The sequence below is a fragment of the Nomascus leucogenys genome, chromosome 9 (genome assembly GCF_006542625.1).
Source record: "Nomascus leucogenys isolate Asia chromosome 9, Asia_NLE_v1, whole genome shotgun sequence".
NCBI lineage: Eukaryota > Metazoa > Chordata > Mammalia > Primates > Hylobatidae > Nomascus > Nomascus leucogenys.
Window position 1 is genome coordinate 81,695,515 of NC_044389.1, and position 17,028 is coordinate 81,712,542.

Consider the following 17,028-nt stretch of genomic DNA (forward strand, 5'->3'; position numbering starts at 1 on the left):
GGTCAGGCCAACATTTTGGAATTAGCCTCCTCCCTATCCCTTGTCTCTCTCTCTCTCTCTTTCTGAGACGGAGCTTCGTTCTGTTGCCCAGGCTGGAGTGTGGTGGCGCGATCTTGGCTATTTTACTTCATGTCTAAGGTTTTTCATAATATGAAACAGAATGTAGATATTGCAACAAGCAGCCTTTTTGGAGACAGCTGTAACTCCTTTACCAGGAATAACCTTTGCATGTCACATTTAGAGATAAAGCTCAAAATGCAAATCTTTTCCCTGAGAGTGGGAAAGCATTAACAAATAGGCACCACAGGTCTTTACATATTCAAAATATTAAACTAATTCTAGGATTGTATACTTGATTTAAGACATGGTAGTTAATACGAAAGTTCTAGATTGAAAACAATTTTGCAAAATATACATTTCTATATGTGTATGTATATATGTCTATATCTATATCTACTAGGAAAATATATTGCTTAAGGTGTTTGTGCCATTTCTTAGTTACCAATTTTACGTTCTGTGTTCACAGCTTTTGCCACCCCATCTCTACACTTAAAGCCACCATATTACTTTAAATCACTTTATACTCATTTTCAGTTATCATCTAAATAATCATTTATAGCCATAAACTAATACTGTTTAGCCAATGAAGCACTTTCATGAGCAAAAATTACAGATTTTTTGAACATAATTCCAGGAATAGTTCAGTTTTTGCAATTAGTAATTGTACCTTAGTCATATGAAGCATGAAACCAGCTATTATTTTAAAACATCAATTGTATATTGACCATAAAGAAATAGTATAAAAGTCAGAAAAACACTCCCCTTCACTGTAAGAAAACATGCGACATTTTATTTGAGTTCCTAAGAAATTTCCTGGATTTACAACTCTTGGACCTTCACCACTTGTAAATATGAGTATATCGTTTACCCTACTATAGCTTTTACCCTAGGGATTTGGTACATTTTATTAAAAAAAAAAAAAGGGAAAATGCCGACAGTGAAAATTGAGATAGAGGCAGGAGACTACAAGCACAATAGCCCAGCATGTGTTTATTCAGGGCAAGTGAAGGGTCCCCTCCACTGGGATTCCATGACTAAAGATTATGAAGATACCAAAAATGCAAGAAGTCATAGGAAATAGCTTTTCTCAATGGCAAAGATGACACAAGTAGAATGGTTAAGAAGGAAGGTTTATTGGCTTCAATTCCCCAGCTGATGTTCAACACTTTATTTAGTTCTCATTTGGATTTTAAACATTTGCTTGAAAAATAATTTTACATCAATTTCCATTTCTTTGGAAAGCCCCCACATGTAATTTACTGATAAAATCTCTGACGAGCGGAATTAATGATATTTCCCAGCTGTTGCTCCAGATCATGTAGGGTAGAGGAGGCTGAAGACTGCCACAGGGGAAAATATCTGTATTGCCTCAAAACATCAGAATGGTACGGATACTGCAATAGGAAAGAAGAGACATTGTATTAAATTTAGACAACCCACATGCTTCCATGTGAGAGTCCAAGGAGCATTTGAAATGACTTAGTGGAAATCTGTCTGTTCTCAGCCACTCTAATCCCACCCCCATGCATTTGGGTCAAGTGAAGTCAAAGGAAAGTTCATGTTTTTTGGTTTTCTCTTGTGTTTTCTTCAACTTTAACCTCACTTCAACAACATTCTGAGTATGCCTGTCGTTTAGACTTCAATACTACGTTAGCATCTTCAAAAAATCATTCTCGTGTGCCCACGTTCCTGGTATAATAAGGAATATAAAACAACAATGGATAATAACTTGTGATAAGTTTTTGCTATTTGTCACATTCTTCATGCATTTTCTCACTTAAACTTCAACCTCAACATCAACACTAGGAGGTAGATTTTCATATTATTTTGATTTTAGAGATTATAAACACTGAGACTTAGAAAGATTTGTAACTTGGTCTGGTCGCACATCTAGTATAGAGTTTTGGGATTAAAACTCAAATACAAATTTGCACAAATTATAAGATGATAAATAACTTGCCCGAAAGAACTGATAATTTAACAAAGTTAAGACCTTTGATACAGATATGTTTAAGGATTCTTAGAAGTAGAGAATAAAGTCGATTTGTATTAATTCTAAGATACTTCATTCTTGTGAAGATTACAAATGGAACATTTACACTAGAACTAATGCCCTTTCTATAAACCAACTTCTCATGAATAAATATTTTTAGAAAATGATGGTCTTTGTGACTCTTTAATAATTTTTAAAATATATGTGTATATGCATATGCATATATAAGAAAAATATATGCACATAATTCAGAGAATACAAGACAGCAGAAAGAAGAAAGTAAAGGTAATCCATAATCTCCCAACCTAGAAATAATCATTCTCAATGTTTTCTTGAATTTCTATCAACTTTTTACTAGGCATATGTACAAGTTTTACTGCTTTTGTTGAAAATTTGAGATATTGTATATAAAATTTATATTCTTTATTATATGAGCCTAAATTATATCATGAGAATTTCCCAATGATGTCATTTCTTTTTGATGGCTTCATTCATTTCTAATAGATGATTGGAATTTAATAAATCATTTTCCTCATGTTGAAATTTAGAATGTTTCTAATGTTTGATATTACAGAAACAAGTAAACATGCTGAAACACATATATATGTTTGAATAGTTGATTATTTCTGTAGAATAGATTTCTAGAAATGGAATTGCTGGAACAAAAGATCCAGTTATTTTTTAAGGGTTTCTGATACATATTACCAAATTGCTTTCCCAAAAGGATGTATCAATTACTACTGAAAGTACATGAAATTGCCTAGTCACCTTAGTCTTACCAATATTGAGTGTTACAATTTTTAATCTTATCTTATTGATAGGATTAATTATATTTACATATGCATATTACTGTATGACATTCTCATAAAGTGAATTTAGGCATGCCTAATGACTTCTTATGTTGCTCAACACTGTCTTCTGGTTTTGTTCATCTCTATATTTGCCATCATCTTTTCAATCCTATGATGATAATGATGATCACGATGATGATGTCAATGCTAGTAATGATGACAATGATAACTAACCTTTGATGGCTACTGTGTTCCATATATCCATGCACTCTTGAGGGGCAGTGTGGTTTAATAGAAGTGAGATATTTGCTAACAACAAGATCTACCTTTGAATTCTGGCTCTCCTTCCTACCATCTGATGATTTTGACCAAGACATGTCTTCTCTGAGTCTCAGTTTTCTCTTCTCTAAGATAGTGAGATTGAGACTGACACTGAGCATTGCCTGGGAATCACATAAGATAATGCAGGTAAGACACTTAGTAGAACAGCTGGTGCTCTTTGGGTGCTAGTTTCTTTCCCTCCTCAAGAATGTTGTTGGTTAAAGTATCTACTATAATAATTTTGTGAGTGCCAAAGAAACACTATTAAAAGTTGAAAATCTCATGAAAATAACAATGGGATAGCAGAAAAATCTCAGACTCTGGAGCTAGAAAGCAAGAGGTTAGATATAACTGCCTGTTTCCAGTTGTGCCTCACGTAAATGCAGGTGACAAAATTCATTTTATTAGCTGGTTGTGAGAGTTAAGTGTTAGAGACAGGAAATAGAATTGGCTGAGTTTTCTAAGCTTCAGACAAAAAGTAAGCCAAACATTCACAATAGTGTTTTTGTATACTTCTCTTTTATAATAACTTTTATTGATAAAAAAATTTTTGTAAACTGCAAAAGAAAAAAAGGAAAAAGAAAAAAACTAGTAATATCTACTTAGAAAACAAACTAAATATAGTTTCACATACTCCAATAATGAAAATGTTGAGGATGTCCTGAAAATTATTTAAATATACAGCCACCTAATGTCAGCTTTATATAGGTGGTAGGCAGAGGCTTCAATGACACCATGTTATAATTATGGTTGTTTAAAAAGACTTTTTTTTTTTTTTGGCAAAGGTGATTGTTCTCTTTTAAAAAAGGCTGAGTGGCTCTGATCATTCAGATTTGCTGTAATCAACATAATTTGGCTTCAGCAGAATAGGAAATGCAAAGCAACTGTTTTTAGCATCTCACAGAAGTTTTAAACTTCTCTTACAAGCTCTCCATGTAAAGACTGAACTGGTAATGGAAAAACCAAGGCACTCTTAATTTTTCTCATCCTTCCACCTTTTCATTTTCTGCTAGACAATCCCCTATGGTAGAAAAAAAAAGCAAAACAGAAAACTAACTAAAAATCTACCTTTTCCCAGAGTGAAGCAGGTCAAATCCTTCATTTATTTTTTCAAAAGGTAAAACATGGGTTATTAATGCATCCAATGAAAACTTCTTAGCCATAAAATCAGCCACAAGTTTTGGGAAACATTCCTTACTCTTAAAGCCTGAAAAGAAGACGGTATCATTGTTAGATTCAACCAGGGTAAGTAGGATAATTGAAGAGAAGATTTTCCAAATAAATGAAAGTTTAGAAAAGGTGCTGCTTCCAGACTGCAACGACTGAGGTTAATGAGAGACAGAGTACTTCAATAAGCTTTTACAGAGCTCAGACTAAAAAAAAAATCACAGATAAACAAGGGTCCCTGGTTATTCTCTCTCTCACAGAGAAATCATAGTACAGATATTATGCCCAAAGGAACAAATTTAACAGTTTTCTAAATTTGGGTGTAGATATGAAATATCATTGTAGATTTCTGTGTCTTACTAGAAATTCCCATGCCTTACACAGTTACAAGTACGAAAACAGATGGAGATGAATGGTCTTTGTTAATGGTGACATCAGAAATGTCTATTTTGGGACCTTCTGCCTGCATTAGTTCCATATCTAGTTGATTTGGAGACTGTAGATAGAAAAAGAATTTTAATTTATTTTTGATCTGCTTTTCAAAACCTTGCCTTATCACTTGTAAACGGGGAGATATGCTAAGGTTAATGAGAATTTGGCTCTGAAGCCTAACTACATACCACCAAGAATAGCTCCCTTCCAGGTACGTCCAGTCAGTAGCAGCATAGGGTTCATTGAGAGGTTTTGGGAATCAGGAGGTACCCCTACGATGACACTTGTGCCACATGCCTCATGACAACATAACAGGGAAGCCATCTGGAATAAAGTGAACACTTAGCATCCTTAACGTGGAGTCGCATAGTTCCTATTCATAATGCACAATATCATGTAATAGGCTTAACTGGATTGTGAGTGTGTAGAGGGAAGAGCTTATGTCTTTTGCTCCTTCAGTCCCCTTTTTTGCATAGGATAGTGCTGTGGATTTAGGAAATGCCCAGAAAATGGTTTTTTAATGAAAGAATAGATGAATAAATTGGAGTGTACTTAATTCTTCCTAATAAAGGAATAAAGTGGTAGACATCATCACAAATATATATTAAGTCCAGTTCCTTATATAAGTATACAATTTCATCACATAATTCTTAGGTAATCTGTGAGTTGGTTAATTCATTTTTCATTGATTTATTACATAGGTATTTTGAACCCATTACTTTCAACCATATACTTTAATGGGTAACATGTTAAATGATTATATCACCAAAATTAGTCTCTTGTCCACTTGATGGTCTCCTTTTTTAACAGATGCCTATTCTACTGTCCATTTCTCAAATGGACATGTTTTAAATATTATTTTTATCTCCCCAAATATATATAAGTTTTACATTAAAATACACTGATTATTAGGGAACCTCAAAAGACAGTTCAGAAAGTCTTTTCCAGTCAGCTTTCTGAACATGTTTTGTAGTTAGAAAATGGTTTAGGATTGCCCCAAGATATGTAATGATTAGTTCGTTGATTTTGGATTCTGACCTTTGGGAGACCAGACATCCTCAGAACATGTGGCTGTCAGATATTTGGTATCTTGAGATAAGGTACACTCCAGTTCCACATGAGAAAATGGAGGAAGATATAGAAAAAGAACATTAGGAGAAAAGCTATAGCCCTGGAAAAAGTTGGAATCTCTTGACACTTCATTCATCTGTGGCATTTGTCCCAGGTCAAGGCTGCTGAGAGCATTGATCTCAGGGTGCTGCTCCCCATTACCCACACTGCTGGACCTTCTAGAAAATCTCGGCAATGGAAACATGTTGGTCTCTGGAGACTTTTTCAGTAGGATTCTAGAGAATTCTGGGTAGGTGAAATATAGCTAGAGATATGTTTCCCATTGCCTTTGATATTTGTAACTGTTCGAAAGCAATACCACTTAATAAGCCAAAGATGATGTAAGTACTGCAAGATTGGAAATAGTATTTCATATCAATAATGCCAACTGAGGCTGGGCATAGTGGCTCATTCCTATATTCTCAGCATTTTTGGAGCGAGAGGTAGGAGAATTGCTTGAGCCCAGGAGGTTGAGGCTGTAGTGAGTTATAATTATGCCACTGCACTTCAGCCTAAGTGACAGAGTGAGACCCTGTCTCAAATAAAAAGAAAAAAAGACAGCTGACATTTATTGGGAGCTTACCATATGACAGGCTGCACTGTGCTAAGTATATTACATGCATTGTCTCATGTAATCTATAAACAATGCCATGAGTATGTAGCTTTGAAATTTGGGGGATGATAAAAATCTGTTGACTTTTCAAAGTATTCAGTCCTACTAGTATTGGGCTCTAGTTTTGTGCCAGGTACTGTCCAGTTTCTGTGATAAAACATAGTGATGCATTTGAGCTTCACTTTCCTTAGGGCATATTTTTGTTAATAAAACAATAGTTGGCCTAAAATTGCTCATTTCTTTTGGCCAAATACTAATATGTTAAAAAAATTGGAATTTATTAAGAACATATGCAAAATTATTAAATCATTTTTGTTAAGAATGTGGGAGAAAAATAAAACATTACAATTTGGGAACAGAATTTGTATTATTTATGTGTACTTGAACTTATAGTTTTTAACTAAAAATTAACAAAGTAATCTATAATCGCTCAGTTAAGAAAAACAAGCCCTTTGCTTTTCCTCTAGAGGAAATATGACTTGAGACACGTTTACATAGTTGATAGAATAAAAGATTTCTCATAACAATAAATTAAACAAGCCAGGTAACAAACAGATGATGGGAAATTTCCATTCATCATTAAAAATATCCTTTATACAGAAAACATATATTCTGCAGCCTAAGTGCATCCTCCAAGTTGCAGAGGCAGAAATCTCAGGGCATGTCATGGAACATACCATGGTGTCAAGCTGACCGATGACTTCAAACGAAAAATCCACACCTCCATCAGTCATTTCCTTTAGCACCTCCTGGATGGGTTTCTTGTAGTCTTGAGGGTTGATGCATTCAGTAGCACCCAACTCTTTGGCCTTTGCAAATTTGTCCTTGTTGATGTCCACCGCAATGATCCTGGCCGCTCCAGCTGCTTTACAGCCCATAACAACAGATAGGCCGACCCCTCCCAGGCCAAACACAGCACAGGTAGAGTCTGGGGTGACCTGTGTTTTCAGAAAATGCAAAAATGGATTAAGCAATGGTTTTTTGAAAGTGCCTAAGCTTTATAAAGTGCCATACCTAGTGTTTATCAAGAGCTGCTCAAACTCTTCTGTTCAATCTGTTATCAAAACCTCTTTTGGCTTCAGTTGCTTTATTTTTAAATTCAGGGAGTTGAACTAGTTGAGTGGTTCTCAGACTGCTGCATATTGGATTCATCTGGGCAGGTTTAAAAATATCCCAAAGTCCAGGTCACAGCCCATGCCAATTAAATAAGAAGCTCTGCAGGTGGAACTCAGTCCCCAGGTGACTCCAATGGGAAGGTCAGGCTGGGAACCAGGGGACTGGATGATCTCTGAGATCCAGATGGCAGTGATTACAATCTTGAAGGGACTCTCGATTGCTGAAATCCCTTGATAGCCAGCTTCAGTATCTCATACATACACAAAGGTAATATTTGGAAAACAAAATAAGAGGAAAAGGCTACTCCAGGAGACTGAAAAATATTCCACTTAAACTCTCAGTAATGAACTCCTTGGTTCATTTATGTTCAGTAGTCGTGACCAGTATATCCCTGCTTTAAAAAATACACTAGTGAATAATACAGTAATGAAATATTAATTTCATTATATTTTATATTTTAATAATATTTTAATAATAAAATCTATTGTTATAAGTATCCTCGTCTTCTGTTCTTGGGTAGGCTCACTTAGATCACCTGTTAAAATAGATGAGGCAATTGAACAAGGGACAAAGAGCTAAAGTCACAGAAATTTGGAAAAGATGCCATCTAAATTTTTTTAGTTGGCCAGGGGATATTTATTAAACCTAGTCTTCCATAGTCCACCTTCATTTGGGGTAACATGCTCTTCCTGTTCCAAATAATCTCATTCTTATATTCCCTTAAGGGTGTCTATTCATTCATTCATTCATTCACAAAGTGGTATGCAATACTATGGGGGGCAACACCATTTTCTAACTTACTTAGAAAAATACAAGGCTTGTGACTGTTATTTAAAACTGCTAATAATTATCTATCGTGATCTAAGATTCAGCAGGAGATTTGTAAAAGATATTTTAGTCTCAGCTCTCATATTAACCAGCAGTGAGACTTTGGGCAAATATCTTTATATCTCTGGACCTCAGTTTCATAAAATAAAGAATACTACTAGATTTTCAGCCACTCAGATGAGGAGTCTTTAAAGAATTTCTGCTTAAAATTTACCACTTCTGAATATATGTGTGTGTTCATGCCAGGGGAGTTAGTTTTAGCAGTGAAATGTCATAATGAGTGAATTACGCATCACTGAAGCGTCATTACTTTCCGTCTAAGAATCCACAGAGTGGGTGAGCCTTGGTTTGGAAGTGCATCAGGTAAGGTTTTGGACTCTACTGTTGATCCTAATTCTGGGAGTAGAGGATCCACAGACTAGCTGCTCCTCAAGGGCAAACGCTTCATTTCATTTACTTTTGCTCTCTCAGAACATAGCAGAACCTGTGGTGCCTGAGGCATGTGTTGGTGCTCTCTAATTGTGGAATGAATTACTAAATGAGTTCTCAGGTCTAATATTTCATGATCTCATAAAGAGCAAATACAGAAGAGCAATTATTGAAAATGGCATCTTTACATTTTCTAAACCCTCAACAACTTTTTAATCTGATAAACACGTGAAATTTCTAGCATGTGCTCTCAATTCTTTCTGGACTGTGTTTCTATTCTTAGTCGACATTCAAAATCTACAAAAATAATCTTCGATTCTTGTGAGAAATTGCTTCCCTTTGGGTTCCTGACAGTCTGCGTGTAACTGTTCTTATCACACATTGTCATTCTTACCTTGGCAACATTGACTGCAGCCCCATAACCAGTTGAAAATCCACAGCCAATAAGGCAGACTTTCTCCATGGGTGAGGCTGCATCAATTTTGGCTACTGCATTTTCATCCACCACTGTGTACTGTGAGAAGGTGCTGATGCCGAGGAAGTGGTGGATGGGCTTCCCCTTGCAGGTGAACCTGCTGGTGCCATCCTGCAGGGTCCCCTGAGGATTGCTCACACTGGGCAGTGTAATACAAAGACACACAAAGGCATGAGACAGGAGCATAACTAATGTGCAAACTCAATGTCTGCGCAGGGAGAGCATCAGAAACCTACTCATTTTTCAAGCAGTAGTTGCTTTCCGGGTTTTTACAAATTCTGCATTTTCCACACTGAGGAATAGCGAGTGGGATGACTTTATCACCTGGAGAGGGATAAAACAAATTCTTTTACAATTTCTATCCAGGTATTAATAGAGCAAAAACATAAAGCTCACATGTCTTTAAAACATTAGAAACATGTGTCTTTAAAAGTCTCCAAGAAATACAGTCCAATCACAACTGTCATTTGTCATTGCCTGCCACAGCCTTGTTTCCAGTTTGGGCTTATAAGTGCCTGAAGATTCCTAAAGGGGAAATGCAAACATGGGAAACAACATGGATTAGAAAAATTGCTTCCACTGTATTAATAGTTACTTTTATGTAGTGTACCAATTTCTCCTGGAGGCTTTACAAACATTTAATTTAATCCTTAACTATTTAAACCTTACTGTAAGTATAAATATAAATTTTAGTTGAAAGTAGGGTATAATAGTCCCACTAGATGTTGGTAAGACCTGTTTTTTGTTATAGTTTGATATACAATAAAAATGAGGATTTTGAACTAATTCTTTTCAAAGTGACTAGGTTTAACTTTATTAAGAAATGAATGCTTTTAAAATGATCTTAGTTCTTTTTTTGAGGAAAACTGTCAAAAATGGGACAAAGAACAATTCCAGAAATTCCTCTGGAAATTTCAACCCTCCACAATAAGTTAGGCACTTTTAGAATAAGAACTGACTTTGAAATGTTTTTAGCTGATAATTTGTGAATTATCTACTTTTCCTGTTGTAGTGGAGGGAGCGTGGGTAAAAAGTAAGGGTGTCATTTTGTTATTAACTTATTACTAACTAATTAGTTATTATTAGTATTAGTAGTTTAGTAGTTATTAGTTATTATTTAGTAGTTATTAATTTATTACTACTAAATAAATTAGTAGGAGCTGAAACCCAAATTGGACAGTTCATTTTATTTTTCTGTTCACAGTTCAAATAAGTATTTGGTAAAGTGGCAGGTCCAACCTAGTGCCTAAAGTGATTTTTTTAGACTGTAATTGCAGCACTTTGGGAGGCCGAGGCAGGCGGATCACGAGGTCAGGAGATTGAGACCACCCTGGCTAATATGGTGAAACCCCGTCTCTACTAAAAATAGAAAAAATTAGCTGGGTGTGGTGGTGGGCACCTGTGGTCCCAGATACTCGGGAGGCTGAGGCAGGAGAATGGCATGAACCCGGGAGGTGGAGATTGCAGTGAGCTGAGATTGCGCCACTGCACTCCAGCCTGGGCGACAGAGCGAGACTCCGTCTCAAAAAAAAAAAAAAAAGTGATTTTTTAGAATTAAACATAATTTTTATTTTTAATTACCTATGCTGTCTATTCCACAAGACCAAGAAAAATGGTTGGCCCATAACATTTTATAGGTAAAATTTATGTGAAAATGATGGTATGGAAGTGTTCCAGTTTTTCTCCCTTTATAATTAGTAATCCCTAACCAGTCACATCTAAGCATGGCTGAAGGTAATAAGGGAAACATTGTTGATGGTGGATGGCTCCTTCTGTGCTTCTTTCATTTCCTTTTACCTAGTCTGTTTCATTGATTCCATGTTCAGGAAGAGAGACCATGTTGGAAGAGGAAATTGGTGAAGGGGCTGCATAGGTCACCTAAGAAAAGGTCATGTTTATTCAGTCGTTGTCATGTAGCCTCCATTTTGTGAACTCAGCACAGAACAGTTTCCATACTTACTTTTTTTCCCTCCTCCCATTTCTAGTTGTCTGGGCCCTGACAGAAGACCGTGTTCACCAACACTAACACGGAAGTTACTAGATTATGAATGCCACACTGGTAGGCACTGTGTCCCTTGTGATCCTCACATATCTCCAGGCTCCAACCTGGTGCCTGGCATCTAGCAGATGTTCAGTACATGATTGTTGAAGGGTAGAATACATGTGTGCCTAAAGACATACATGCTTGAGTCAGGCAGGAAGAGAGGGAAAGAGGAAACCCCTGAAGTCCTGGCTGTGCGGTGATCTTGTTCAAGCCCTTTCGTCCCTCATTGCCTCTGTTTCCTCATCCAGGCTGGGAAATCTTAGGATGGTGAACCAGCATGTTCCCTGAGTGTGAATCCTGTACCTGGTTTGACTGTAGTCACCCCTTCTCCAACACTCTCCACGATGCCGGCTGCCTCATGGCCTAAAATCACAGGAAGTGGGGTCACCATGGTACCATTAACCACGTGGTCATCTGTGCCACAGATTCCTACAGCCACCATCTACAGAGTGAAGAGAAGATGTTTAGAAAAGATTATGAGTCTCAGGTGAATTTAAAAATCCCAGTTTCCTGAAATTGGGCTTCCAAAATGTTTTCGAGGGCTTTGCTAATAATCCCTACTATCCCAAATATGAAAGATTCAGTTTATCCTCAAGGTTAACCAAGCTGAAACCCTCCTCTACCTTCCATTCTTGAAGTAAATAATTTAGAATAATCTGTGAAGTAACTGATCCTGAAATAGGTTAAGTCTTAAATAATATACAAGAATGCATGCTTTTAAAAAATAGAAGTAGAAATTGCAAATTAATACATAAAAATATATAATGCTAATTGATTTTGAAGTCTTGATATATATCCCTTTGAAATTTTTTTTTCTGTACAAACACATAAATTCTTTTGTATTTTACTGGAATTACACTGTATGCACTTTTTTAAAATTTAAAAATTTATACTTTTCTTTGACAACAAGTATATTCTATTTTCTGGATGATCATATAAAAATGACTCGGGATTTTTGGTTGTTTCTGTTTTTTAACTTTTCTGAGTTTTTAAAACTTAAATACAAATGGAAAGATGTATTTCACCTTAATTCGAACTTCATGGGCCTTAGGAGGGGCAACCACCACCTCCTCAATGGAAAAGGGTTTCTTTAACTCCCATAGCACAGCTGCTTTGCATTTGATTACCTAGAAAAGCAAACAGAGAGATGGTACCAGCGTTTTCCCACTCTTGCAGTCAGATATTGTGTCATTTCATCTTTGTACATGCAACATCTAGTCCCATGTTTGGTACCTAACAAGTGCTCTATAGAAATGATCACCTCTGATTTATAAAGAGAAAAAAATATATTTTAAAAAAGGAATAACATAAGGAAAAATAAACAGTTAACTATAATAACACACTGAGATAAAATGGAATATATTCATTAAAGCCATCCTTATGTTGTTGTTGTTGTTGTTTTTCTCCAAAGTTGTTTAATCTTGACATTTCCTAATGCTGTGCTGAAAACGTCTCTTCACCCACAATTATTGGCTGGTACATCAAATTCTAAGTCACCTTCATTTTGCTAACAGAGTCAGTGTCTGTTCACATAAAATACACTGCTTTCTTTCTCAAATTTTCTGCTTAGGCCAAAAGGATCTGACTTTATAAGGATATATTTATCTTCCTGCCTGGGGTGACATCTCTTTCTCTCTCTTTTTTCCTATTCTCCTCTTTTAATTTTCTCTCTCCACCACTTCTATGTGTTACTTTTTCCAACACTTGTTTGCAACTTAGCTTTGAGAGCCTGTACTGTTATCTGATCTATGTGTAGAGACTCCTTCCAGCTTTGATTTGAGCCCAAAATTACAAAGGTTAGAGTTGGTTGTGTGTGTGTGTGTGTGTGTGTGTGTGTGTGTGTATACATTCAGACCTACACATACATATTTCAAAATTAGAGACACTGTGTGTTTGAATTTCTAGCTAGAAGATCTTATCCATAGATGTCCTTAAAAATAAAAGATAAACACATAATTTCCAGTGCTTGGCAGTGAACTGTAATATCTGTCTTCATTGTGGTTAAGCATGTACAATTCACAGAACTCTTCCCAGAGAGAATCAACAAAATTGCAATTATGATAAAAATTCAATTGAAATTTATTCTTCTGACAATTCATTGTCATTATTTATTTGTCAAATTATTCAACTTTGCAGGATGTTCAACATGATCAATGCCAAAATAAATATCAGAATACTTGGAAGTAAAGTACTAATAGTAGGAGCTCCTGATTATCAGGTGCCTATGATGTGACAGGCACATTGTGGCCTGTGCTCGGTCAGTTATTTGCATTATATTTATTTATAAAATTTGTTTTTAATTTCAATAGTTTTTGGGGTGCAGGTATTTTCTGGTTACCTGGGTAAGTTCTTTAGTGGTGATTTCTGAGATTTTGGTGCACCCTTCACTCAAGCAGTGTACATTGCACCCAATATGTGTCTTTTATCCCTCACCTCCCCTTTCAACCTTCCCCCTCGAGTTCCCAAATTTCATGATATCATTCTTATGCCTTTGCATCTTCATAGCTTAACTCTCTCTTATAAATGAGAACATATGATGTTTAGTTTTCCATTTCTGAATTACTTAGAATAATGGTCTCCAGCTCCATCCAAGTTGCTGCAAAGGCCATTATTTTATTTTATTCTGTTTAATGGCTGAGTGGTATTCCATGGTATACACCATATTTTCTTTATCTACTCGTTTGTTGATGGGCATTTAGGTTGGTTCTGTATTTTTGTAATTGCAAATTGTGCTGCTATAAACAACATGCATTATTTTAAAATCTCGTAGGGATGCTACCAGGACAGTACTATTGAATTATTGGCTTTATTTTACAGATGAAATAATTGAGGATCCGTTGACTCAGTGATTAACTAATTTCTCTAAAGTCTCAAAGCTGGCTTTCCAGAGAATAAAGATGAATCTAGCCTTATGTTTTCACTACTCAGTGGCAGTAAAAAGTTAGCAAAAAGTTAAATAGCAACAATAATAATAGTGGCTAATATTTATTGACATTTCTAGATACCAAATATGATTTTAAGTTCTTTATAGTATTAATTTATTGAATTATCACAACACAGCTACTTTATGAAATAGATGTTAGTATTGTCACCATTTAGCATTTGAGGAAAATATAATGCAGGATGGATAAACATAAATGAAATGCTGACAACAAGCTAAGTTATTGATGTTGTGCCCAAGAAGGGAGGAATAATTGTCTCTTTCATCAGTTATTATTTTCATTAATATGATTGGTTTATACTTTTGCTCTAGGAACTCATTATTTCTTTTAAGTTGAGTTTGGTAAATTTAATTTTTTTGCTAATTGTTTTCTATGTGGAATGTACATATTAATCAGTAATGAATGAAAGTAAAGTGAAGTGGAATAAGAACAGTAACAATGGGCCACTCACGTGATTTCCAGCCAGTCTTATTGATATGAACCTGTTTTGTCACAGAGTGTATAGAGAAGCCTGAGAGCCTTTAAATTGAGTTATCATAGTGAGATATTTTACTGTGTAATACACTCCTAACACAAAAAAGGACTTGAAATAGTTGCACAAATTCTTGTAATTAGGCAATTAAAATATCAATTGATTATATTGTATTACCACATGCATTTTTGTGCACCTATAAACACATTGAACAATTAAGAGATTTATGGAAGGCAAAACCAAATATCTGTGTTCCTAGTGCTAATAAGTGATTCAAATTGTATTATTAATTTTCTGTAAAGCCATATTGACTTTTATATGGGGAAGATACTGTTCCACAGGATTACTCTGGAAATTGCCTGAATTGTGTCCTACTAGACCCTTTTAAATCAGAATTTCAATGTTGATGTTGTCTTGCTTAACCTTGATGATTCTAATGCTGTGAGACCAATGAGCATTTTGTAAAGTATTTTATGTCAAGGTTAAAAGGGTATTTCAAAGTCTTCTAAATCAAATCATCTCATAAAACTTTCATCAGACTTAACTTTCTTGTGTTCACAAAAAGATAAATACAAATAATAATACATTTAAATTATGGTATCTTAATATAAAGAAAACTTCTTGATGAAAGACATTTCTAACTTTGGCTTTACAAATTAATCATGATTAGCTTGGAATAAACTATCACTTTACTGCAAATGTCTTTAATGTAGGAAATAAACACTTAATAGATACAGATTCTATACAATTCTTTTTGAAGGTATTTAAGAATAGCTTATTTCCACTGTAGTTCAGTATACATTACATATGGTAGCATATATTGCATATCATATTTCAGTGTATCATTTCTAATTTAGATATGAATTTTAAATTGTTCATCAAATACTGTATTACTTTCTTTGTTATACTGAAGAGAATATATTACCAACAGTAATATATTTTTTGCTTACTTTTCCTTCTGTGCTCATGTTGATTCTGTCTTCTCTGCAGACCAGGAGACAGGTGAGTCCTTGTGGATTTCTTCCCTGCTCAAGTGCATATAGCAGGTGTATTGCACAGGTATTTATTTATTTTTTTGCTGGAATAGCACCCAATTCCAGTTCCACACATGATCTAGGTCTTTAAGCCACACCCATTAGATTGTTCTCAGACTGTCAAATCATAAAGAAGAGGGCAATGAACCAGCAATCAATACATTGATTTTTCCAATTTCAGATAAGATTTTGTTTTCATTAGGTTAAATATTAAGTTAAAGTGATAAAGCTTAATCACTTTCTCTTCTCCTCACTTTGTCACTTCTCCTCCTCGTCTGTCAATTTTCTTGTTTCTCGTCTCTTAGTACCACAGTGGTCATTCAAAGTTCTGTTTTCCCTTTGTCTGCATTAAGCTCCAGCTCTGAATCCAAATGGTGCAGTTAGGAAGGAGGAGGAGCAAAGCAGCAGGGCAAATAAAGATGAGAACCAGGAGCCAGAGGAATGTGTTTGACTCAGGACTCCCCTTCTCTTCATAGAGAATCAGATACTCAATTACAGCAAAGGTGCTCACTCTGCTAAGCATTTTTGCTCCACCTCAAACCAATCAGCATTGACTGAGCCCCTCTGTGTGTCAGGCACTAAGCTAGGTCCAGTGGATGGCAGTGATGAATAAGACATTACCTCTATCTGTGCCAGAGGCAGTATGGGGCAATGGTGATAGCATGCCTTTTGGGACCTGGCAGACCCTATTCCTTACTAGCTCTGTGTACTGGCACTTATTATTTCACTTTTTTTTGCCTTAGTTTGTTTACCTGTAAGATGAAGAAGAATAATACCACCATTTCAAATGACTGTTTAGTGAATATAGCACCATTTTAAAGGACTGTTTAGTGAATAAATGATATAATCTATATAAAGCACTTATCATAGAGTTTAGCAGGTAGGAGCACCCTACTAAATGCTAGCTACAATTATTATTCATGAAAGGAAGCTCACAGTCTATGGGGAAAAGATACACAGGCGGCCAAGTCTACATATCAGCCTGGCTGGGAAGTGCGCTATCACAGGGATCAGTTAGTGCTTTGGGAGCAGAGACAGAGGTACTATTCAGAATGAAGGCCTCAGGGGAGGCATTGTAGATGAACAGGTATTTGCGGTAGATTTTTAAAAAATGTGGGAAATTCAGACAAATCCTCACTGGATCATTTCTATTGCTGTTTGATCAATGTAACTATTCTACGCATGGCTGTCCAAGATTATG

At 35.6% G+C, this 17,028-nt stretch overlaps 1 protein-coding gene across 1 annotated transcript; it reads right to left on the bottom strand.

Annotated features, from left to right (window-relative positions):
* Positions 1 to 1,174: 1,174 nt before the first annotated feature.
* LOC100590137 (alcohol dehydrogenase 1A) lies at positions 1,175 to 16,086 on the bottom strand. Its single transcript, XM_003257506.3, has 9 exons — positions 15,744 to 16,086; positions 12,405 to 12,506; positions 11,683 to 11,821; positions 9,572 to 9,659; positions 9,255 to 9,474; positions 7,165 to 7,425; positions 4,953 to 5,088; positions 4,234 to 4,372; positions 1,175 to 1,454 (listed from the first exon to the last, which is right to left on the bottom strand). The coding sequence occupies exons 1-9, from the start codon at positions 15,759 to 15,761 to the stop codon at positions 1,430 to 1,432; spliced, it is 1,128 nt and encodes a 375-aa protein (XP_003257554.1). The 5' UTR covers positions 15,762 to 16,086; the 3' UTR covers positions 1,175 to 1,429.
* Between the last annotated feature and the right edge of the window lie 942 nt (positions 16,087 to 17,028).